We start from the raw sequence: 27,538 nt of genomic DNA on the forward strand, positions 1-27,538 counted from the left end.
TGTAAACGTCCCATGGCCTAAACTCTCCATCTAAGAGAATGCAAATACAGACAACCACAAAAATATCATCCATATGTGGGTCACTCTCTCTAAAGCGTCTCAAACCATGTCTGTATATATTTGAGCATCCAAGTCATTACGCAGATAAACAATATTCATATAATTTAAGGACGCGCTGAAGTTCTATAAAGTACAGTGAAACATTAAATTATTCGTCTCAATTTTACATTTTTTGTATTTTTTACCCCATTCTTATTACCGAAGTGTGTCCATGTATCTTATTTATTACTGATATTTACCTCTTTTTTTTTTGCATAAGTTGAAAGAAAAACCTCAATTGCTGTCAAAACACTATGGTATTAAGATAAAACTGCATATTACTATATTTTGTAAACACGTTTTAATATTTAGCTTTAAAACACTTAGTCCAACAACAGTTTAAAGATTATGAAAATAAATGTTGGTTAAAAACATTGTTTACAGATTTACCTTCTGATCTTGCTGTGTTTTGGTAATGATAATTTCGTCAACTTAAAATAAACCACTGCTTTCTTTTTTTTTTTTTAATATTTAACCTGACGTTGTTTGTATGGCTAAAAAAAGGACAAAGTTAAGTTCTAATCATGTTCATTTTTTCAAGGAGACTCCCAGTAGTGTCATGTTCATGACGATGACCCAAATTCAGACACCACAATCTTTTAATTTAATCTTTCAGTCAGCTTACAATCTTTTTTATGGGTAATTTTGGTTTTAAACATTTCTCTCAAACCTAAAAATTACTTATTTTTGCAGGTAGCATTTTCCTTGTCGATATAATGGAAATATCAAATGATGATGGTGACCTATTTGTGAATTTTACATATTCTCATGGCCTTGCAAGACACTTGTTGGATACCCCTCTGAAAAATTCTGGAGAGAATATATCCCCAGTGACAAGAACCCTACTCACTGTCGTATTGAGCTTGTTGGTCAAGTATCTTATGATCAAAAAACGTTTAAATCGTAAGGGAGTCGTAGTCTGTCTTTTTTATACATTAAAGTTCTTATTCAGGAAAAGGTTTGAAGCAAATAGGATTAATCCCTTTCGAGAAAAATGCAGCATCAAAACGTTCACAAAAAGGATTTTTGGTCATAAAGCTATTTATTCATTGTGTAGCTTCACCTGCAGAAATGAATGATTTTTAGATATGTTAGAAATGTGCTTCTTCATTTAAATAAATTTGATGCATGTGGTTTACTGAGACACAGACTTTCTCTTAAAGTGCTGATACTGGCGTCTACACCACTAGCAGACCTGCACAAGAAAGCTAAACTGAGCTTAACGTCTCACAACTCAGAAGGTTTTGTTGTTATGACATTGCAGGGAGTTTTGAAACACAGCACTAATATTTCCTAACACCAGTCCTGTGAATAATCGTGTGCAGCTGTGAGAAAAACAGAAACTCACAGTTTCCAGGTCCTCCTTTCGGATCTTGTGGAAAACCATCTGACTGATGTTGTGTTTGAAGAGTGAAGGAGAGAGAGACACATCTGAACGTTGATTACTCCGGCAGATCAACAGATTTGACTTATCTATACAGAACGAGAGAAGAGCGAAGGAAAAAAGAAAGAAAACAGAAAGAACAAAATGTGAATTGGAGAAGCTAATAAAATTCAAAAATGTTTATCAGACAAAACTTCATCAGAAGGAACACACAAACCCATAAAAAAGTGATTTGTGTAAATGGTATAGATACATTAGCGCGACTAATTTGAATTTTGAAAATTAATTCATGCAAATTCACTCATTCAGATTAAATATGGCGCTGGAGAGAGAATATTACTGCATGCTACTCTTCAGAAGTTTGTAATTTCTTGTCTTACTGATAATTCCTGTTCTTTTATTCAATAATAACTTGTACAAAGCAGGTTTAAAAGTCTATAGCTATATAATTATTGGCACCCTTGGTAAAGATGGGTAAAAAAACTGAAAACTGTAAAAACTGAAAAACTGTTAATTAGCTCAACTCACTGGAAATACAAGGCTAACATTCAACTGTAGTAGTGTTAAGTAAATTTAGGAAGCTTAGTAGTTTGGGAAAATTTATCCAAAAATACATGTTTTAACAAAATAATTGTGTGTCACAATTATTGGCACCCTTACATTTACTACTCTCCTATAATGCATGGCAAGATTGGACAACACAGAGCAAGGACCACTCCTCAACACAGAATCTCTCCAGACCCTCCAGGGTCCTAGTGCCAATCTTTTGCACTTTCCTCTTTAGCTCACCCCAGAGTTTTTCAACAGGGTTTAGGTCAGGGGACAGTGATGTTGATTACACACAACCATATTGATTCTGTGGTCACTGAACCATTTTTGCAGACTGGGCATATGTTTTGGGTCACTGTAGTTTTTAAATGATAAATAATGCACTGCAAGCTTTATAGTAAACTCTTTTCAAGTTTCCTGCTTTGAAAGTTGACCACTACTTTTGAAATGTGAGGCATTCTGGATATTTGTTTCATTATTCTTAGTGTTCAGCAGCAACTACTGCTCTGACCATCATTCTGGACAAAGCTAACCGTTCTTAGTTATTTACAGCTTTAACTAATTATTTTAAAGTTGTTAAGCCATAGACTAATAGCACCACATTAGAAAGAACATATTAATATAAACACCTGCCAAAGTATATTTTATCTGCTTAAAAGAAGGTTGAGCATTTTCATTAATCCGTTTCGAACCAACAACGTGCCTTTAATTTGTTTGTTATGTGAAGGCAGCTCGGGGCGGGGGAGGAGAAGAGCGAGTAAGAGTGAAAGAGACAAAGGGAAGAGTGAGAGAGAACGAAAGATTCAGCAGGAAAACAAGCAGCACTTGCAAAATGTTTACTAGTAAAACTGTCCTGGCTGATTCTGCAAGAATGCCTTGTTGCAGGTACACTAGTGAGTCACCTAATATTTACTTAACGCACGTGTAAATACACTTAGCATGTGTATTTTGGAGGGGGGAGAGACTCGTAGCTCAGGTATCCTGATGTGTGTATATTCAGAGAGAAAGAATTTTAGGTCATTTAACCAGCTTAATCCTTACAGAAACAGTCAGGAAAGAGGTGACATCTTAGAGAACTGCAATTCGGTCATTTCAGCGGTCGATATGTGAGTAAAGGCTATTATTCGGGTCTAGCTTGTGTCTTCATTTTTAACATGCGTTTAATCCTTTTTAGCAGTGATTATGGTTTCTGCTTTTAGTCATAAAACACTTCAGTTCACTGTTATTCTCCTGCTGAGCGTACAAAACCAGCTGGTAGGCTGTAGTATGACCTACCAGGGAAAAAGAAACGCATCTAAATCATCATCTTTTACAGCACTAACAATGGTGCCAGGTTAATACTCAGGCAGGCCATCAGGTCAGACCATCTGCTTTATATATATATGACAGGATACAGGTATTTACAATAGCCAAGCACTATCATTGTTCAAGTTACTTAGTCATTTATTTATGCTTCAGAGTTGGTCCCCCCATCTTTGCACCAAAGTGTATTTCGTATATGTGGGAAACACTGTCTTTTAGACATTCATCCGCAACAAAATTGATTCTGCATTACTGGAAACGTCTGAATGGTCGGATATACCAGAAACCAGGGGTAAATGGTAGGACACACTAGTTTGCATCTGCCAAGGTCATGCCTGTGTGCCCCACAGTCAATAGGGGTCTTTCTGTGTACACACAAACACACTGTACTACAGAACACACAGAGCTCAGATCAAAAGGAAGAGAACAACAGCTATGTGTGTTTAGAAATCTGTGATGGCTAAACATTTAAACGCCTTCCATGTGGTTATATCAGCCAGCAGCATTTAGGTAAAATGTATTGTATATACATACTGCCCATCAAAAGTTAGGGAACATCTTGCCTTCTTAAATTTCCTAAATAATATAGAATAGAAATAGAATATATAGAATTCAGAACCTTTAGCCCACTGTGCTTACACACAGAGGAATTAGACCTCTGCATTTAACCCATCCGTGCAGTGAAACACCCACATACATGCACACTAGTGAAGACACACTCTAGGGGGCAGTGATCGCACTTGCCCGGAGCGGTGGGCAGCCCTATCCACGGCGCCCGGGGAGCAGTTGGGGGTTAGGTGTCTTGCTCAAGGGCACTTCAGTTACGTACTGTCGGCTCAGAGGATCAAACTGGCAACCTTCCGGTTACAAGGCTGGTTCCCGAACCTCCAGCCCACGGCTTTGATTTTTACTGATACTTTTGAACAAAATAATCACTGTAATCCTTTCTAGTTTTAAACATAAACATGATTTCAAAACAGATGGACAGCACAAAAACATTTTCCAATGTAAAGGAGTGTCCTCACTGCAGGTGTGGCATATCAAACGACTGCTACGGACGCAGTTATTTTGCAGGAAGGAACTGATCACAGACCAGAATCTTCTAATGATTCATATCCACTGACTGTAAAACGTTTAGGTAGAAATAATGTTTGATTTTTGCTGTTTCAGTTAAGATTAAAGATTATGCTTTAGGTATATTTATCTCCAACATTCAGTTTCATGTTCATCACGGTGTTTTCCATGGCAAAAAAAGCAGGTTTTTGCCTAAATACTGATTTGAGAGGTTTCTTTTCCAAACTGTTGTTAAAAGCACATATTGAAACTCTTTAGGCCCACCTGAAAGGTTTGAGTGACAAATATTTAGCAATATGGACATGTCATGGTACATCACAGAAACGTTCAGTGTAAATAATGCATTTTACCGACTCGTTCCAGAGACTGAATCACCCATCAGGTGCTGAGAGCTTTTAACTGAACTGGGAAAATCTGCTTTTTAGCTACAGCGCACAAGTCAGCTGGAATTTATTACAGGAACTTCTGGAGCTTCGTTCTCTGGTGTCACATGAACATTTTAACCTCTTTGTCCCTAACTGCCTCCAATGAGCCTGACACTGCTTTACTTGATTTTAGTATGTCTTTAGTTATTGTTTTATTTTTATTATCCTGTTCATAGTTATTTTGATATTGCCAAGCAATTGTTCTACATCTTTTATTTCTTTATTTCATTAATTATATTTTTTATTTATCTATATTTTATCATATTTACTATGTAACTATATTGTTGTAATTTTAATGGTTTATTGATTTTTTTTTACTATGATTATTATTACTTTTTAGCATTTGTTATGTTTTTTTCTGTTTAAATTCTCAAACCCTGCTCTCTGTATTGGCTTGGCTACATTGTTAAGTGGGGTTCTCTTTCAGTGTAGTCAGAGTTCAAATAAAGGCTGATTGATTGATTGATTAACATGTTAAGTTACTGGAAACCTACAAAGAAAACTTGCTTACTTGTATTAAAAACATTTTGAAAAGCTCAGTGTCCCCAAACTTGTGATGTGTAGATGTGCAGAGTAAAGTGAAATTCACTATTTATTTCTAATTTTTCAACTGAATCCTGTGTTCAAATTGAAAACTTTTTCATTTGTACTGAAAGCTTAGTGTGATCTCTGACCTTTGCTCCTGGGTGGGCAGCACTTGGTGAACTGGAAGACGTGCCCCTCAGAGCGCAGCGCCTCCTTCTGGTAACGGTGCAGGAGCTCACTCAGACTGCCGAACGTGCACTTCGCCCCACTCAGAACAAACTCACCGGCCGGAGTGCGCACGATCTGACAGTGTTTATACTCTAAAGCACCCTCATACTTCACACACACACACACACACACACACACACACAAATACACACACAAAAGACAGCATTACTCTGCAAAACTTGGAAATAATTATAATAAGAAAACTTACGTAAGTATGTACTAGCAATGCAGCTTTACAAAAATAACAAATAATAAAAACAGTAATAATGCTAAAAAATGAGTAAAATAAGGAAGTCATTCAGTAAAACATTAAAAACATGAATAATTAAAATTCATAATGTGTAAAGGTCTTGTTTAACCCATTCATGTCCAAGAATTAAATTTAGTATGATAAGGAGACATGGCACATAAATTACTCTGCTTGGTCTAAAGGGATGAATATTTGTATAGCTTTCCCATAGATTAACATGTAACAGTACACATTATAATTTTTGCACTACATTAATTTTCAAGCTTTTATTCACAAATCAATTTTGGATTTTCTGATTTCTTTGTGTTCAAAATCAATATTTCCATGGGACTAAAGGACTAGACTTGATATGAAAAATTAAGTGATAAAAACTCCCTTGTAGTCATGCAATTTGATTGGAAAATTCTCTATGGCAAGTTCAGAGAGCATACAGATCAGGAAATTAAAAATTCAGATATGGTCATTGAAGGATTAATACCTTTTATGTGGTAAGTAAGCGTGTTTGCTAGTAAAAACACCATGTAACAGAGTAACCACAATCAACAATCAGTGCAATAAAAAGAAACAAAAATATCTTGTTTTCAGAAAACTAGTCAGAAACAACAAACGCTTAGTTCCAGATTTCTCCTGGACGGCCCTAGCCATCACATACATTTCCTACATTTCATCAACAGCACACCTGATTTAATTAAAAAAAAACAAAAAAAAACAATAACTACAAATAATAAAGGGCTGCCACATGGGGAAGTGTTGGAAATGGTCGAGCAAACACTCATTCATTAAACCACTACCTATTGCATTAATGTTATTGTACCTATTCTAATGAGTAGTGTGTACAAAAATTTAAACAAAGCAAATAAAAAAGTAGTTTTTTATGGCCCAGATGGTTTAATTCAGAAGACATCTCTTTCGATGCTTGAATATGTCTAGCCAGTTCAGATTTGTGGTCCAAAAGCTTCACTCATACTTCAAAGGATTCACTTACCCCCACCACAAAAGACAAGAAGTACTTGTCGTAGTCCTTTGGACTGCAGCGCAGGATGTACATTCCTTTAGCATTGTCACAGCGACGCAGGCGACTGATGGCAAAATCCATCCTAACGACAGAGACATACAGCAACCCGTGTGTTTGTACTTCAGTGTATTAGAGATGGGCATTTTAGCCATTTTTGGTATTTTATGTAAACTTGTAACATGATTAAAACTGTAAGCTGCTCTGAAAGTTGCTCTACTAAATGCATAAAAATATAAATGTATTACAGGAGAATTCACAATTTATTTTATTATTTCAAACTACATATGCCATTTTCAAATAACCGATGGAGTAAACGAAAACAATGATATCAGATATTTATATACCATATGCTCGAAAACATATGCATGTGTATTAACTCACGAGACAGGGCCGTGGCAGCTGCTCTGAATGGCCTCCAGCAGTCTTGGTGGTGACACCTCTTTACACAGATAATGATGTGCATCTGTGGTTAGTCTGTAATAGCCGTCAATCAAAGACACGAAGGACAAAGCCTCCATCAAAGAGTGAAACTCCAACTCCTAGAGACAGAAAGAGAGACAGTGAGAGAGTTTTAATAAAAGGAATCGCACATTTGCAGTACTGTGCAAAAGTTTTAGGCACAGGTAGTGATTTTATTTCCAATGATCCAGGCATCAAAAACATATTTGAACAATGGAAAAGGCTTTAAATCCTATATATATATACACATATATATATATATATATATATATATATATATATATATATATAAACACACACACACACACACACACATACATATGGACATATACCACTACTTATATATGTTACATACTGTTATTATTTATATGTACACTACATGGCACAAAAGTTTGTGGACACCTGCTCATCCAATGTTTCTTGCAAAATCAAGAGTAATAAAAAGCAGTTTGTCCTCCTCTACTGCAGTTACTGTCTCTGCTCTTCGGGGAAGGCTTTACACTAAATGTTAAAACATTGCTGTGAGTATCTGATTGCATTCAACAGCGGGAGCACTAGTGCGGTCAGGTACTGATGTTTCGATGATCAGTTCTGGATCACTCCAACTCATCCCAAAGGTATTGGTTGGTGCTCCATCACTCTAGAGAATGCAGTTCCACTGATCAACAGCTCAATGCTTGGGGGCATCCTACCCCTTTAGCTTATGCTTGGCATTGGACATGGTGACTTGGACAAGGCTCCAGAGCATCCCTTTCTATTGACAGTGCTTTTCTATGGAAACTGTACGAGCTGTGTGTGCACCTTAATACAGATGAATTCACTAATAAGAAGGGGTGTCCACAAACTTTTAGACATATCGTGTATATTTAATGCATACAGACATTTTATTAACTATAGGTACCAACATATATAATTTGTATAAACATATTATTATTATATATAGGTACTTACATATGCATAACACTGATACAAAAGTGAGTGTGCATGTATCATACCAGTGTCTGGCTGTCTTGTCTGTTTATGGTCACGATGCGACTCTCGATTGACCCATCTTTGCTGGCCTGCTTAATGCTGATGTCAATAACATCAGGGAAATCACAGTATACTTGCAGATCCTACAGACAGAAAGAGAGGGTTAGAGGTGTATGTGTACAATAAGAATAAGAGAGAGAAAGAAGGGATCACCCACTCCCCATCCAGAAACCACTACTTTGGATTTTATTACTCGATTAGATTTTATTTGAATTACTGTGAAGTGTTTAGCCAAACTGTGTTGGTTTTACTTCATGGATGAATTTGACTGTACCTGTAGGTCTGTGTCTTTCTCTTTGGTCCACTGGATGCCGCGGTTTCCGGTGACGATGATCCTGACCTTACCGATGGACGGCTCAGAGACATGGAAGCACTCGGTGTAAAACGCAGGCTGTAAATTCTCCAGACTAGCCAGATACTTCAGCTTCAGATCCCTCAGAGTCGCCTTACAGTGACTGAACTGCTGAATAAACTTCCTGAAACGGTAACGGATCCGCTTCCGGGTGACGAAGTGATAATCCTGGATATGAGCTCGCAATCCTTTAGGGAGAAAACTCTTATAGCTGCAGAGAGAGCGAGAGAGCGAGAGAGAGAGAGAGAGAGAGAGAGAGAGAGAGAGAGATGGATAGAAAGTGGTCACACTAAGGCATTCATGGGCATGTTTGGAGCTGTCTGGAGCTTCAGCACAACTGCATAAAAATCCTTTTACATCTTCTTTCAGATTTACAGTGTGTGAATCTCTGACCTCACAATGATTCATCAAAGCATCATGAAATGTCAAATTACACCACAATTAGATTTGAGGTTTTTGGTACGATTCAGAATTTATTTTAAATAAAATCTTGACAAATTGCAAATAGTTTACACCGTACTAAATTATGGACAATAAAAAAAAATACACCAAACTATTTTAAGAACTGGCCAAAATATTAGTACATCCGTATTACTGATGCTCAATGATATGGTATCAGAGCATAATTGCTAAAACAAAATGATCAAAGTTGGACCGATGTTTAGATTTGAGTGATATTTCAAACAGGAAAATTTTCTTTCAAGCTTACTATACATTCTATAACTCTTTGTGTGCGTATGTGTGTGTTTTATCTACTGTTGATTTGTATTCTTTTGTTATAAAATAACCAAGTTTTAGAAATGCATAAAAATGTATTATTATTATTATTATTATTATTATTATTATTGCAGCCCGATTTTTAGATTTTGTAAATGTTTATGTATTGCGTTGGCAGATGTGTAAATGACAAATATCGACTATCGGCCCACTGCTCCCATGTTGGTGTATCTCTAATACATATAATTTTTACAACATACTAAAATTAATGCAGTTGAATGGCTGCTTTCAATGCATCAATGCATTTTACCTTCCTCAGTATCTACCATCACTTTCTTTCTCTTTTTCTTGTCTGTTCAGCACATTGAAAAAAATCATGTTGCTGAACAGACAAGATTAAGAAAAAAACAAGTTACTGGGCTGCTTTAAAATGCTGAGTTAACTGAGCTTCAAATAATAAGCAGACTGAGTATGATGCATGGATTCTTGTTCTGTTAACTTTCTATTAGAAGGTCAATCAACTCACAATTTTAAGGCAGCCCAGTAACAAACTATTCATTTTCAAACATTATTTTTTAAAACACACTGCAGGACCTCTCCCACATAATATCAGACATTCTGACAATACACATACAATGTAAATCGAGAGATGGATAGAAAGTGGTCACACTAAGGCTTTCACAGGCATGTTTGTTTTAAGCTGGCATTTTAAATGAGTGTGTTCACACACACACACACACACACACACACACACACACACACACACACACACACACACACACACACACACACACTGGGGTTTCACTGCAGAACAGCAGGCCATGTGTTCCTGCTGGAGCTTCAGCACAACTGCATAAAAATCCTTTTACATCTTCTTTCAGATTTACAGTGTGTGAATCTCTGACCTTACAATGATTCATCAAAGCATCATGAAATGTCAAATTACACCACAATTAGATTTGAGGTTTTTGGTACGATTCAGAATTTATTTTAAATAAAATCTTGACAAATCGCGAACAGTAAAAATAATTAATTTAGAAACGTCACGTAATTATGCAATTACAAAATTGCACAAATACTAGTGCAAAGTGACCATAATAACAGTAATAATAATAAAGCTACTCGTATGCAAACCAACCACAGTGTTTGATGTCTAGGCCTAAGTCAAGTCTAAGTCAAAGCAGTAGAGACAAAGTAGTATAGCAGTCCGGAAAGAAGCAAAGATATCTTGTTTACTAAGTGCTCTAAGTACGAACTTGATGTCGTCACGGTGATCAGAGTGATGCGGACAGCTAAACACATCCTCAGATTTCTTTACGAAATGTTTTAAATTATTCTGAATGTGGCAACTGTAAATAAAACGTCAGTTTCAAAGGGGTTTCAAAATAAATAAATAAATGTGCACGTAAAGACAAGTAAACAAAGAGCAGCTACGAATAATTTAGCTGCAGATGGCAGCACTGGATTGCTGAGCACATGGTAGGTGAGATGTTTGGAGACTCATTTAGAGAAATGCAGAGATGTTTTAAGGCACACTAACTGAGCATTCTCCCTGATTTACTTACTTTATAGTTCAGCCAAAAAACTAATTTGCAGTGTGACCTTGTGCTTTAGCACACCTGGGCAGGTCTATCTCTCACCTGTTGTCGTTGTAAATGTCGACAGGAGACTGGCCCTTCTCTTTAGCGATCCGCATCATGTCCAGCACGGCCATCCCCAGACACTCCTCCTGAGCATCATGACTGACCGGAACAGACACAGAACCATCCACAAAATCGCTCCTCCACTGTGAGAGAGAGTGAGAGAGAGAGAGAGAGAGAGAGAGAGAGAGAGAGAGAGAGAGAAAGAGAGAGAGAGAGAGAATATAAACTGAGCTGTGGAGCAAAGCAGAGCTCATCATCTTATACAGAGCACATTATCTTCCCATAGCATCATACTTCTTTAAAAGGCTCCAGGTCTTTCAGGCTCCAATTAAAATCAATCAATCAATCAATCAATCAAATTAAGAGAGAGAGAGAGATGGAGAGAGAAAGGAAGAGAGACAGAGTAAAGAAACTTTAAACACAACCATGAACAAAATACGGAAACAAAAACAAACCAAATCGCACTACAGTGCTGGTCAAAAGTTTGGACACACCTAATCATGGTTAAATTACTTTGGTCTACATGTTTCGTGAGCTTCTCTCAAAACAAATCTGAAGAAATTGTTCAAACTGATCAAACCCTATAGCTAAAAAGCAAGTTATCGTATTAAATAGTCTTTTGGTCACCTGGAACTACTGATTTTTAACACAATGGAAAATTGTGTTATAATTTGTAAATGAAAGTATGAAAATTACATGTAATTAAAAAATACAAAAGGATAAAGTTACATATTTATTTATTTAGATTCTTGGGATTCTCTCAGGAGGAAATGCTGATTTTCTAAAATGCTGGTTAAGAAAAACAAGGGGTCTAGGGAAAAAAAAAAAAAACTAGCATTGAACCTTCACATTATATTTTAGTTATCTTTTTAATGTCCCTGATTATATTATGCACGAATAATTAATGTCATATTGTAACATGTTACCTAAAAGACAAAATTCTTATTTCTCTGCAATCTTCTATCAAAATAATTTTACAGCATCTTATGATTTTTGATTATGTCATCGTGCACCAGTGGGCGGGGCAAAATAATACTAAACAATCATATCATGTTTCACCCCCCACTCCCACCACTCCCACCTATCATGGAGAGAAAATACTCAGCCAACTCTACAGCAGACTGAGAAACACACTATGCACCTGTATATACCTCTGTGTACCTCTACTACTACTATTATCTATATCATTACAGTATTTGAGTCTTTTCTGTGTTATGCCACTATAAACAGGGATTAAAAAAAAAGTTTGAGGAAATCAAGCATAAGTTTCCAAAGAAACACGGTCCCAGAGCAGAAATTTATAGCAACACACGCCCAAAACCAGGCGTTAGCTAGAGGGGTATAAAGCCCTCCAGCATTGGGCTGTGGAGCAGTGGAACTGTGTTCTCTGGAGTGATGGAGCTCCATCCAGTACCTTTGGGATGAGTTGGAGTGATCCAGAACTGACCATCCAACATCAGTACCTGACCTCACTAATGCTCTTGTGGCTGAATGCAATCAAATCCTCACAGCAACATCTAGTGTAAAGCCTTTTCAGAAGAGTAGAGGCTGTTGCTGCAGCATAGGTGAACAAACTCCCTATTAATACCCTTAATTTCTGAAGAAATGCTGGATAAGCTATAAACTTTAGCATATCTAGTGTAGCCCAGTATTGGGGAAAGAAAAGCAGGTATGGAAACAAGCACAGTTAAAATGAGGTCAATCTCTCTCTGGTTTTGTTTTTCACTGCTAAAACACCTCTATCTTCTTCTTCTTCTGATTATTATTATTATTATAACAATCATTACAGTATTTGAGCCCTTTCTTTCATGTAATGCCTTTATAAACATCCTGGATAGAAAAAAAAAGAAGAAGAAATTTCCAGGAGATCTGTTAGAGGAAACAAGCCGAAGTTTCCAAAGAAACATGGAAGTCCCAGAGCAGAAATTAACAAGCAACACACACATGCACGCACAAGCACGTATTTTCTTAGTGTCAACTTATTCATGTTCCACTACTTCCCTTTTCTGTTGTAGAACAAAAGTTGGAAAGAGGAAAGGCCTGCATTAGCTTTTAATAACTTGGCTAACACTGGAGAACATTCGCACCAAACGCACCAGCACCGCACGACACACCTTAACAGCCTACGTGAATAACGAGCAAAAGAGGAACAACTGCCACTCGAGCAAGTTAACTCTCTGTTCAAGCATAACACTCGGTAAGCTTAAACCTAAATGTGAGTGTGTAGGTGGATATAAAGCGTGCAAAGCTTGCTAGCACACTTGCTCTGTGTACCAGTAAAAAAGGAAAAACACCTTGCAAAAGCTTACAAGAAAGGGTGTAGTTTTGGTTTCAGTAGGGGGCTGGGGGGTGGGGTACTATGAACTCGGAGCCCACCCACACATACGCTCTAAATTAGCAAATTAGTTAACGGTAGAAATTCACACATCACATTTCGCCCTGGGCTGTTTTTTAAATCCTATGTTACTAATTTCATGTACAGCAATAACTGAGTGTTGGACAGCTAACTATAGCTGTACACTCTCAATAAATGTCTGAAACTGCCACTGGGGCTGTACCCCTCTCGTCACTGGGGCCCCCTTAAGGGTACATCTCAGTACCTTTAGTCATGGAACATAATTGTACCATAATTCATTAAAATTATATTTTCTAAGCTGTACTGACTCCACACACCCCGTCTCGTCTCCAGGCTTTTATTTTACTGTTCTGTTTTAAAACATTTGGTTATGAAAAGGTACAAATTTATACTTTTCCACTGGGAAAATCTCTTTGAGGTGCAGAATTGGACCTTAACACCACTGTTGTACCTTTGAGGGAACATTTACATTGTTGGTACCTTGATGAATGAAACATGAACCTGCACAGAACCTTTATTTCTAACAGTGTAGGAGCTACACTTTACGAACAAACGTATCCACACAGCCCTTCTAATTAGTGAATTCAGCTACTTTTAGGTGCACCTGTTACTGACAGAAGTGTTAAACTGCACACACACAGCTTGTATACTCTCCAAAGAAAGGCACTGACCAACTGAATGGGTTGCTCTGAAGCAGCCGCACGAGACCATGATCAATGCCAAGCGTCTGCTGGAGGCGTATAAAGTGACCCTTATTAGTCCCACAACGGGGAAATTTCACCTCTGCATTTGACCCATCCGTGCAGTGAAACACCACATACACACTAGTGAACACACACACTAGGGGGCAGTGAACACACTTGCCCGGAGCGGTGGGCAGCCCTATCCACAGCGCCCAGGGAGCAGTTCAGGGTTAGGTGTCTGGCTCAAGGACCATCCAATACCTTTGGGATGAGCTGGAGTGATCCAGAACTGACCATCCCGCATCAGTACCTGACCTCACTAATGCTCCAGTGGCTTAATGCAATCAAGTCCTCACAGCAATGTTCCTGGGGAAAACAGCTAATATTAACGCTGAGCATCAGCTAGTGTTAACTTGTCTAGTCATCGTCATATTTTTCTGCTCAATTCATGTTCAAAACAAATGTATTTGCTTCTTCATATTCAGCCTGTTTAACTGAATTTAGTGCAGTTTGTAGAGCACTGAATAAAAATCAATGTAGTTGCAGGTTTATTATTACTATAATAATAATAAAGCTTTTTATATGCAGCGCTACAGATTCCATTTTATCTGTTCCAACCTATTAAATCTCAGAAAAACTAAATATTGTGATGCATATCGTGTATCATGAAAATGTCTTAAAGTATTGTGATATTATATTTTAAGTGTGGCTATGGAAAAAGATGTAGCGCAATCATGGACCACTATGTAATTGTACGAAAACAGATTTATATCAGTCATGGTATAATTCTATGTATATCACACAGAAAGCAACACAAATAGAAGTGAAAAGAGCTTGATTCAAGCCAAACGCAGCATGCTGCATGTTAAGCAATTGTAAACTGGTTGATGTAAACATGTCTCTGAATAAGGGAAGAGCAAAACGGGTGCAACCTCACCCTCTTCCTTTCCTCTATTTCCACTTCCTCTGTTCTAACACACATGCTTTACCCACACAGGGCACACAGACACACATACACACAGCAAACTAATCAAACACAAAGAAACCTGCACTCTGCCAGCGCCAAACTCCTAAAGTCTGATTAATGTCAGTCCAGTTAACTGTTAGAAGTCACAGTTAAACATCTTTTATATTTTAGTAATATTTTGGTCATTTATGTCATTAATGGTGGAACAGAAAAGAGATTTAACTGATTAAAGCCAAACCAGGTACTGGCTGGACTTACAAATACTGGATGAAACCAGAGGAAGGATGGAAATGGTTAACTATGTTGCTCTGCAGAAGAACTGTTCACTGTAATTACTATTACTATATAATTACTGAGATAGGTGTGCAAGTGTATTTCATTACAGTATAAGAGTGACCCTTAATTACTAATAAGTTCTTGTGGCTTGTTGTCTTATTACTGAAAAAAAATGTTTATTTGTATTTGTCTAATGTTAGTGTTTTTTTCTGAACAAATATAAAGCTCAGGGCAGAGAGACAGGTGTGCACTTACCTGGGCAAACAGGTAGGCCATGGTGATGTCATCCAGGACAGGAGCCTCAGAGCTCTTAGTGACGCCATAACGATGAGCATTACTCAATCCACTGCCGTACCAGCCAGGGAAATAAAACCTAGAGAGAGACAGAGATAGAGAAAGAGATAGAGAGAGATAGAGATAGAGAAGAGAGAGAGAGAAAGAGAGAGAGAGAGAGAGATAGAGATAGAGAGAGAGAGAGAAAGAAAGAGAGAGAGATGTTCTGTTATGAATAGCTAATGGCACATACATGTAAGGGAAAATGAGGAACCTGTCCTATTCAATATTTAAATAAATAAATAAATAAATAAGTAATAAAGTAAGTAAGTAAGTAAGTAAGTAAGTAAGTGAGACTCATTTGAGGGGAAAAACATCATTATTTAATTATCTTCATCCCAATACTGGCCTCTGCAAAATGCCTGTAATTAAAGCCTGTACAAAAAGTATTCTGTGGTCTGTGCAGACTAAGCTATGCATACCGCACTGACGCAAATAGGATAAGATGTGAGTATGCACCAGAGGCGTGAACGCAAGTCATATGACTTGGACTTGAGTCGGAGGCGAGTCACAGAGAATTCGACTGCTTGAGACTCGACTGGTTTTTGGTTGGCTGAGCTAATTTTAGTGCTGAGCTAGTTTTTATTTTAATCCTATGTTCTCAATGTTCCCAAAAAAATATATATATACTTAAATATATTTTTATGTGTGGTGCACTACTCTTTGCGTGTACACCATGTCTGTCATGGTTATCTGTGTATCAAGGATTTTGTAGTTGGAAGGAAAAAAAAAGGAAAAAAAAATTCATATACAGCCATACACTACTAACATGTTGTCATGAAAAAGCTATAGTACTGTTACCATTATTTGGTGTTATGGCCTTACATTAACTGAAGAGTGCATACTGACTTGTTTAGGACTCAAAGATTAGGACTATTGACTTGGCACTTGTGACTCGCTAAGTCACTAAATGGCCATCTTACCAACACCCAGGGAAGTTCTTTAGAGTCAAACAAGACCAGGCGTCCTATCACTTTGAATAGGGAGAGACATAAACCCCAAACATGAACGTAAAAGCCATTAATGTTTCAAAATCATGTCTGAATTCACTGGTAAAATTTACCCGCTTGTGGCTTAACCAGCGAGCCAACTGGCTCTTTTTATCGAAGTGCAGGACTTTCTCTGTAAACAGATGCAATATTGAGCAGTATGACCTTTTCCACTCAGCCGGTCTCCTCATTGATAACGTCTCTCGTAAAAATATCTGACATCACCAAATCAACTGACCACTTGCCGTCTCGCCTCCATTAATTACTGCTGCTATGTGTGTCCAACTTTCAGCTCAGGCTCCCTAGTATCTTAGAAACAGACTAAAAACCTTTATAATTAAAAAATAAACTAGCTTTACTTATTGTGAGCAGCGCAATGTACAGATAGAGGGTATGAGTGGACTGGTGGGATAGGAAGGTAAAAAGGGGGTTGTTTTGGTTTGCTTTTGTTCTGCAATATGGAGACAAAGATCACAAAAAATGGCTTTACAAAATGGTCAACGCAGATGTACATGTTTGAGAACTGATATGATTGCTGATGAATGTTTGCTGATGTAAATAAATTAAAAACCTTGAAAACATGTTTGCATCACTCAGATCAGAAAAATCTTTAAGTGACTTGATGTTAAGGGGAATTTCACTGATTTTCCTAAATGTTTTACACAATTAAATTAAGACATAAACAAAGTCATTTAGAGTGGTTTAACGTGAAAAACTCTGTTCTAGAGAAACTGTTCATATTGGTGCTGATAGGAACCAGACATCCGAAGAGTTTAATGCCCCTAAAAGCTCCGTTACAGAAAGATGTTACACAAAATGGTTATCTATATGCTACCTGATGTCCAAGACACCGTTTTTCGATAGTTCCTAGATACACTTTTGGGCTAAAATCTAGATGTCTTCAGTCTACTCATGGAGGAGAAGTACATGTAGCGTATTGTAAGGCAAAACAGTCCCAAAGAAAACTTAACACAACTTTACCATTAAAAGCTTCACATCCAAAAACTCAGAGGACACTTGTAGGTTCACTGGTGGTTTTGGATAGTAAATAAAATGTCTATGTTTGTGTTGTAGACATTGTGACCCCTGGTTCCCATCACCACCACTGTAAAGAAATAGTCAGAAAGTTTCTCTACAATTTACTACATCACATAAAACAGCTTTGAATACCTTTGTTAAAATCACAACAACTGAAATATGCAAACATTTTAATGTGGTAGGTTTTCATGTCCAAAAAGTAGAGGTTCAAGATAAGAAAGCTCAACCAACGCCGGTGTCTGTTAGCTGACGGAACAGATCTGGCGGTTGGCACTTTCCTCCGAGCGCGTTCAGCTGTCCAAAGACGTTGCGTGAGCGGCAGTTCGAAAAGATGCGGTGGCTGGTTTCACAGGTCTCGGAGGAAGCCTGTGTTAGCCTTCACCCTCCTAGCATTGATAGCGTCGTGTGTGATTGGGGGAGTCCTAACTAGCGGGTGGAACTGGCAAAGACTAAATTGGGGAGAAAACCGGGTAAAAATTGAGAAAGAAAGCTCAACGTTCCACAGCATATTTAGCTTCAGACAAGCTAATCATTAATCATTAGCTTTAAATAGACAGATACAGAAAATTAAAATAGGCTATAACTGATTCTAACATTGCCCAGTCACTACAGTTGAACCTTCAGATCCACATATCAATGCCTTTTCACCCAACTCCCCAGATTTACTGTTTACTGTAGTTCCCATGGTGATTTTACATAAATGCGTTTATTTATAAATGTAAACATTAAGAACTGCCCATAAAATCCATCTTAGACATTCTGAATGTGGTCCTCTCCTCATGTTGGTGTAAAGGCATGTGCACATGGCCACACACACTCAGGGTTTTCAAACACACAGCAAACACAGCACACACACACACACACACACACACACACACACACACACACACACACACACTGCAGCATGTTATCAGGTTCAGCATCTGAGGCAGATTGGTAATTTCAGCGCTGAGTAATTCAGAACATTGACAAGTCTACAGTTGAGTAACAAGGAGATCTGCTCTTTGAACTAGTCAGAACATTCCAAAAAGAAAGAACGAAACCTGCAGTGATCATTTTCACTCCGCTCCCTTGTTTAATATGCAACAGAAAAAGCTTCAACTGAACATGTGCTGCCTTTCGGCCTCTTTTAAAGCAAGAGTAGCACAGACAAATTCACTCATGCTGGCTGCTACTACAGTTTTCTGCTCTGTAACGTAATTATATAATTATATCCGTGTTTATGAATAACGGCATGTCATACAGTGTCAGAAACCACAAAAACAAGCCTGTTTGAGATCACTGAACAAGATAATATGAAAAATATGAGAAGTGGGCTATAAGATGGGGGTACACTACAAGACTTTTCAATTCCTAACAGATTTTGAAAACGGAGAGCACCCCACACTTAACATTCGTCTTTAACAGAATATCAAGGTATTCTGTTGCGAGAATGTGCACACGACAATAAGGTGAAGAGAATATAACACACTTACCGAGTTTCGTCTACAAAAAGCACTCAGAATTGCAGATCTCCCTCATTATCAAGTGATAACCAAAGTTAAACTGGACTGAACCTGCTTGTGCTTTTATGCGCGCACAAGAAGCGTAGCAAAAACACAAACTGGGGATGAAAATGGGGACTGAGACGCAGATATCACAGTCAGAGCCAGAGAAATATTTTACTACGAATTAAAACTGTAAAGAGAGTGATTATTTGCTTGAACTCAACAAGCAGCTCCTCTGCGTCCGCGGTGTGCTACTCATGAGTGCACTCACGTCTCGCTTCACTTTTCTCTCCCCGCTTTTTCCAGCTCTCTTATTGATTGTTGCCTGAATCACTCCTGCAAATACGTCACCGAACATCACTCACTGCAGAACTCGTGAACACTTCGAAACGTAAATCTCACGTGTTTGAAAATATCAGAGGGCCTCCAATCACTTCAGAGTTTGATCGGAGGACTAAAGACTCGTTTTCCCTCTCACACAACCAGATCATCCACACTGTCAATCACTTCTCATCATGCTCCTGGCCTGGAACATTGCTACAAACTGTGAAAATTTGTCAGAGAGGGCAAACTAGAGTTAAAATCTGGTTAATAATCGTGTAGTGCAAACCTTGCTTTAGGGAAATAGGGTAGCAAAAATAACACGGACAGACAGACAGGCAGACAAACAGATAGACATACAGATTAATATCGATCCAATATTAACATAAGACACGTTTTCTCTCGAAAAATTGAAAAATGTATCAATTCAAAACATCACCAAGTGTGTTTACATGGACTTAGTAACTGATTTAGTCAGTAATCCGATCAACGCGTTTACATGCACTTGAGTAATCAGATAATGGGGAAACTGCAGGTCTACATGAGCCAGGCAGTAATCAGATTTCTGCTCTGCAACCAGCCAATAAACTCACAGAAGAGGTGACGTAAACGTAATATAAAACGCAAACTTCATGTCGTTGCTTTTGACACTTTACCTGGAAATATGAACAAACATCATCTAGAAAATAAAGAATATTTGAATCCCTCATTTCATCATGTTTTGCTGCGTCTCATGGCAACACTGCTCGATTATTTCTGGTACAGCAGTCTGTTTCCGCACATGTGCAGACTGAGAAATCCGAAAGAAATCAGAGTAAGAGTTTACACGCACTGAGAAATCTGATTACTGAGCTAAAATTCAGCTCTCTTTATCGGATTTCTTAATCGGATTTCTAGATCTGAGTATGTTTACATGACCACTTGAATAATCAGATAACTGCAGAAATCAGATTATGATTGAATTACCGGGTGCATGTAAACACACTCACTGTATTGCATCAAATATAATAATAATTTTCTATATTGTTTTCGGTTAAACTAGCTAATAATAGACGTGTGCTGTGCAGGCTGCTGCCTTCACCGACTTAATTGCAAAATATATTTTTTAATGAACTTGAAAAAATCAAAACATTATTAGCTACCTTATTCTGAACAGGAGCTTCTCATTGGTGGACTCATCTGCTTTGAAGATGTGATTGGGTGGATACCACATACGGTCACTCTCCCTCATCAAGGCAAACAGGCTGCAGTACAGTGGACTGACACCTGCAGAAGAGACAAAAACACATACAGCAAAACTTACACACCTGAGAAAAAAAATCACTGACAGGAGCTCAGAATGATGCTAATGACAGACAGCAGGGGCGAACCGTGACTATTAAAGCCAGGCCTTCAGTCTGGTTCAGTCCCTGGTTCCCATCACCACCACTACAAAGAAATATAAGTCAGAAGGTTTCTACATATAGAAACTTTCTGCAGTGTGGACCCGTCAGGGCTTTCTAGATCTTCTGGAAACGAAACCTATTAAACTTATTCTATAGAATTACAGATGATTCTATGAAAAAAGTTAAACAGGTTCGTTTCCAGAAATCTTTAGGTCTCCTCTGAAGATCTAGAAGGCCCTGAGGGGTCTGCACTGCAGTTACTGTATAATGGTGGTTGTTGATATTTGCAAGCTCTCTATAATTGGTCCAGATCTGTCCTTTTGTCGAAGCATACAGCTTCAAGCACTGACACTACCCAAAAAGTACGGTTAAGTGCTATGACGTACTCCTACACGCACATACTGCTCATCATGAATCCTGCTCTGTTCTGCCAAAACATCCTGTATTTTCTGTGGGTGTTTTTGTGTAGTGCTTGTGGTTAATGCGCTTAACGTAAAACTGTCTGCTAATGAAAAAGAAAATACTTTTAATGACTGATTGATATACTGAGTCTTCAAAGACAGAGCTAGTGCAGCTTTATGCATTACACATTTACCCCTAAATGCATCATATACGTACCCGATTTAGATGAGGACACCTCGGATTAAATGTGGTTATCACATTAATTATTGTGCTATCTCTACGGTTTTAAAGAGGAAGAGGTTAAGAAGGTGAGAGGAAATTCAGTGTGTGAACAGAAGGTGTTCAGCCACAGCGAGAAGCAAACAACCATTTATCTGCAGCAAAGAGTCCCACAAAGAAATACCTGTAAATGTTCTAACACAAAGCAACTTTGTTGAACCTTTTGTACAGTTCAGTTTATTATATGTTACTGTAAGTACTGGACCACCTATATTGAACTGTAACGTGCTGAGCTTAATATTAAAAGGAATAAAAAAATAATAAACAAATTATAACAAATAACAAACAAAACATACTGAACAATGAAGTCATTTATGTGAGCAGTTTACTGTTATATTACATATACATTACACATATAACATATATCCCACTACACATTCCACCTACTATATAGGTGCACTTTGTAGTTCTACAGTTACAGACTGTAGTCCATCTGTTTCTCTGCATACTTTGTTAGCCCCCTTTTACCCTGTTCTTCAGTGGTCAAGACCTCATGGACCCTCACAGAGCAGGTACTATTTGGGTGGTGGATCATTCTCAGCACTACAGTAACACTGACGTGGTGGTGGTGTGATAGTGTGTGTTATGCTGGTGAGAGTGGATCAGACACAGCAGTGCTGCTGGAGTTTTTAAACACCTCAGTGTCACTGCTGGGACTGAGAATAGTCCACCAAACAAAAATATCCAGCCAACAGCGTCCTGTGGGCAGCGTCCTGTGACCACTGATGAAGGACGAGAGGATGACCAACACAAACTGTGCAGCAGCAGATGAGCTATCGTCTCTGACTTTACATCTACAAGGTGGGCTGACAAGGTAGGAGTGTCTAATAGAGTGGACAGTGAGTGGACACAGTGTTTAAAAACTCCAGCAGCACTGCTGTGTCTGATCCACTCGTACCAGCACAACACACACTAACACACCACAGTGTTACTGCAGTGCTGAGAATGATCCACCACCCAAACAGTACCTGCTCTGTAAGGGTCCTGTAGGGGTGAAATGGGGCTAATAAGGTATAAAGAGAAACAGATGGACTACAGTCTGTAACTGTAGAACTACAAAGTGCACCTATATGCTAAGTGAAGCTGATAAAATGTTACTGCAGTGCTGAGAATGATCTATCACCCAAATATTACCTGGTCTGTGGTGGTCCTGTGGGTTACACAAATATCATTATATAATGAATATATAATTTACCTTGGTGAAATGTCAGGAAGGTATGAAAAAATACACAGCACCCAAACCTAAAGTGTGTGTATGTGGGTGTATATATATATATATATATACACATACATAGAAATAGAGCTTGGCAGCTCTCGATGCAGAGCAGCCAACCACATAATTGTCAACAGTTTGTGCTTTCATTACACATCTTGCATGGGCATAAACGCACAAACAAGTTGTCTGTGTTGTGTGATAACAGGTAACATTTTGGTGTTTTGAGTGCAGCCACTCACTACAATTGTATGCAAAATGTTTTTTTTTTTTCAACAAAAAGAAAGGAACCTCTGCAAAAGACTGATCTGACTGGTGTGAGATTCTCCGTTTATGAGATCTGTTGAGTCATGTAGTGCACACCCAGCATTAGTCGTTAAGACGTTAAGTGGTGCAAGTGGTGCCCAAACTATTCACAAACAGTCAGTATGCTTTAACAGTGGAACGGACAATTCCGAGGAGATTTAAATTCAGATGTAAACATGAGAGGAGGCTGAGCGCTCATGTAAACAGGAAGCAGAGACAGTGGGGACAGGAAATAGCGCGAGCCCACATTAGCATCATGCTTCACGGTGACTAATGCCAACATTGATAAGACAGGAAGAAAAAGGAAAGGAGAGAACACAGTGTTACTTCTTACTCGCAACATACTCACACACATGCTGGTGTTGCAGTATTTGTGAGGACTTTCAATGATTTCTGCAGTACTGTAGTAAAGTAATGCTACCTGCCCAAACCTAATCCTAATCTTAGTAATCAAAAGTCAAAATCAAAATCTGCTCTTTTAGTTCTTCCAAAAAAGGCTGCATTAGTGAGGAGTAGAAAAATCCACACTTGTCATGATATTCTGTCTCCATGAGGACATTCAGTCCTCATAAAGTGCTGAGGATAAGTACACACACAAGTACACAGACACAAGACATACAAGAAGTATGAATTAGAAATTTGAAAAAGAATTGAGATGGGAGTGTGAGGGGGAGTCAGTCTTTATCAGGGCAGAGAAGAAGACAGAGGGTGTAGACAGATAACGAAGTGGACAAAACAAAAGAGAGTGAAACAAATCCATTTTAGGAAAATAGAAGAGGAAAAAAAAAATATACAGCGTCCTTCAGCACTTCACTAGAGTAAACAACTCAGTCTCCTGTAATTCTGACCAAGACAATTAAAAATATTCCTAATTGAGTCATTAATTATTTAATTCACACCTATGCCATAATTAGATTAGATCAGAATATTTAAAACAAAACAACAAAACCTTCCTGTTTGTGTATGTGTGTAAAAAACAAGAAGGATGAAGAAAGAAAGCATGAAAGATAAAACACAGAAGAAATTAAAAAACAGGAATTAATAAGAAAGAATGAAAGAAAGAAAGAAAGAAAGCAAGAAAGGAAGGAGGAAAGAAAGGCAAATGAAGCAGATAGAGAAATTAATAAAAACATAAGATATGAATGTAATTTCTGCACAGCCCATATTTTAAATTTAGCAAGGAAATAGTAACTGTGCATTAAAATGTACTGAAGTGTGTTCTCTATAGAAGACATGTTAACTTATTTATACTTAGAAATTCAACAAAACGAAATTTGACCAGGAGACAAACCCCCACACACCCAAACACACATTTATTTTTAAAATAAACACACATTTATTTCATTACTACATTTTACAGTTGCAACATGGCTTGCAATGTATAACTATTGTCAGAACAAAACCTTGTATCTCCAAAATGACAACTTTACAGGAGAAGGAAAAAATATACCTTTCTTTTAATGTAAGTCAATGGAACCAGATTTTTTTCCAAGTAATTTTGGGCCATTTGTTTTGGTTGGTTCATCATTAAATTTACACACTATGTAAAGGGCAACAGGTATTTTCAAATTATGTCAAAAACTGAAAAACGTTAAAAATGGAGATAGAAGGTTTTGTTCCCGAAAGCAGTGATATTAATTAATTAATAAACCAATGTGATGTGGTTAACAGGGGTGCAAGATCCATATTTTCAGGTTTGATGCAATTTTTTTATTCTGAGGCCAGGATCGGATTTGTTATGTGATATTTAATGTTACATGTTAAAAATGTCTGATTTTTAGAGCTCTAATTACATAGTGTAAGAAGGATGAAATGTTTCCTCTTACAGTAACAGACAGCTGCAGCTGCTGATCCTGTAAAGAAACCTCTGAACTTCATTTAGAAACTCTGTCAGTGTGAGGAGAGTTTGTGTGTGTGTGACCGACAAAGACACATGACTGAAACTGAAACAACCACAGAACTGTCCACTGATGCCGCGACTTTGCCTTAGTGTGCAGCGTCTAGACAGCAGCACTGAAGGCTGGTACGAAAGTCACCAAGGGTTCATACAGCTTTGTATACATTAAAGGGCCCATATCTGACATTATTCTTGTATTGTGTGTTTCTCTGAGGTTCACTTACAACATTTGTGTGTGTTTATGAACCAAAAACAGTCATAACCCAGTTTTACATGACAATTTTGCAATTTTACATGACAACCCTCCCTAAACCCTAGAATTAAACAGGATGTTTTTGTTTCTGCGCCTTTAAGACTGATGTATGTGAGTGAGCTCTGTGTTTACTGACTGGCTTGTATTATGCTTTTCTCAAAAAGCAGTAGGTAGATTTATATAAATGTGATGGTGTGCGTTACAACAGTCAAATTAAAATAGGCTATTTCTGCAGCCTGATTTTCATATGGACTGTACAAAGTGGGGAGAGAACTGTATGTTTTGGAACTTTTAACAGTGTTTACATACCACAGGACACAGTTTTATTTAAAAAAATAAGTGAGGAAAACTCAGTTTTCCATGATATGGGACCTCAAAAACACAGTAAATTAATAAATGTGACATGGTTACATGGGGTGTGACAATACTTATATTTTCAGGTTCAATGTAATTTTTGATTTTTAGTTCAAGATTCACTTTTTGCAACATTTTAAGTTTTAAAAATATCATACAGAGCTCTGATTATACACTACACAGATTTGAAACAGCTAAATAAAGGTTTCAAATAAAACTTTCAATACCTGCATCATCCGTTATTGTTGCAGACATGCACTGATGGTTTAAGGTCTTCCTGTATTCATTTATTTATTTTGGTGGACTACATGTAAGCACCTCAACTCATCAAAGCATCTCAGAAATACTCATCTGGAACTTAGTCAGGAGGCTCAAAGACAAAGGCGCTTATTCATCAAAGACGCATTAAAAAAAAATGCAGATTGCAGATCTTCAGTGGCAGATGAACTGCTCTGCTAGTGATTCAGGAAACTTTCCAACAACGTAGAAACAAGCAGAGATTTGAGTGTAAACGATGAATCAGTTTCAGTGTGTACAATCAAGCACCAGCCTACCAGCACCTAATTTACATATCATTTACATGAAGCATGCCCTAATTCATGCAGGGTTTACAGTAGGGAGCCATTAAAATGACAGCACCTCATGAGTTGATGGCTATGCTTGAAGGAAGGGGTCTGTGTGGGACCAATTTTTCCACAAGATTTCATCCCGCTCCTCCCAGTTTCCACAGAAAACCTGCACCGCTTTGTCCTGCTTCTGCCCACAGTCCTGTATAGCTGGTTTCAACCTATGTTAGTCACAACTGAAAGTGACTGCGACATGTCAGACTTGCCTTTATTTGGCTTTCTTGTTGTGCACTCGGCTTTCCTAATAGTACTTTTCACAGCTGTGGCTGTCTGACTGTCTGAAGGCTCCACCATTTTTGTATCTTACAAGAAAGAAATTCACGTGCTACACTGTGATTAGCTACTTCACAATTATTTACACCCAGTTGTTGTTAGATATTATTTATACACACTAATTACTGAGTGATTACCATTATATTTAGGCTATTTATTAATTTGCGGGATCTCTACATACTACCAAAAATTAGCACCACACCGCAAGTTATTAATTATGCCAGTGAGCTCAGACTCCGTAAAAGAGAACCTACAGCATTATACTCATTTTTTCTCTTCTTGCCTTTTGAATGTTTATTGCTGGAAATATTCATGTGCAAATAAGGTAAAAGATGGGCCGAGTTGGAAAGCTTGTTCAAATGTGCGTGCACACATGGATGTTTAAAAATAATTTGTACATCAAAGCTGAGAAGTTTCATTCAGTACGAATTTAGTATGAGGCAAGTATGTTTTATATACAAGTCCCTATATTGGTGTGACCACGCAGCTCTGAAAACATCACATTTGTGTCACATTAAGACAAAAAACAGATTTGTGCCACTTCAACTTGGTAACGTGAACGTGGCCTATGAGAAATGGCCTCGCACAACAGCACACAAACTAGTTTACTGATTTTACGAGCTTCTTTTATTGGAACAATGTGTGCGTGTGTGAGTCAGAGATTTTCTCCTGCAAATGATTCGTAAGCCACTGGTGTGAAGTCAGTTTTTCCACAGTGCTCTGTGTGTTTTCCACTGTTTTCTGTGTACTTTCTGACTGGCTAACGCTGACATTTTTAAACCACAGATCACCAGACAAAAACTCCACTGGAATTTAAAGCGTTAAACTGGTTAAACTCTGCAGAAGTTCAAAAACTTCACTTGGGATAGTTTTCTGAAAACTTGACATTCACCCAATTTTAAAACCTTTTAAAAGTGGATCAAAGTACGAAGGGATGTTATGATGAAGGATATACAGTAAGACAGATATGTAGGACAGGTTTGATGGTGTTTTCAGGCAAATGTCAGTTTATTTTTCTATATGCAATTGTATGAGAGAAAACAGGG

At 37.9% G+C, this 27,538-nt stretch overlaps 1 protein-coding gene across 1 annotated transcript in view; it reads right to left on the reverse strand.

Moving 5' to 3' along the window:
- The window catches only part of jak2a (Janus kinase 2a), an 80,046-nt gene that overhangs the window by 13,556 nt on the left and 38,952 nt on the right, over positions 1–27,538 (reverse strand). Inside the window, 10 exon segments of the mRNA XM_036589006.1 lie at positions 1–30; positions 1,448–1,572; positions 5,508–5,694; positions 6,822–6,933; positions 7,233–7,390; positions 8,306–8,425; positions 8,617–8,905; positions 11,052–11,197; positions 15,592–15,709; positions 20,647–20,770. Coding sequence (XP_036444899.1) covers positions 1–30; positions 1,448–1,572; positions 5,508–5,694; positions 6,822–6,933; positions 7,233–7,390; positions 8,306–8,425; positions 8,617–8,905; positions 11,052–11,197; positions 15,592–15,709; positions 20,647–20,770 — 1,409 coding nt within the window.

Source organism: Colossoma macropomum, unplaced genomic scaffold (assembly GCF_904425465.1).
Source record: "Colossoma macropomum unplaced genomic scaffold, Colossoma_macropomum, whole genome shotgun sequence".
Classification (NCBI taxonomy): domain Eukaryota; kingdom Metazoa; phylum Chordata; class Actinopteri; order Characiformes; family Serrasalmidae; genus Colossoma; species Colossoma macropomum.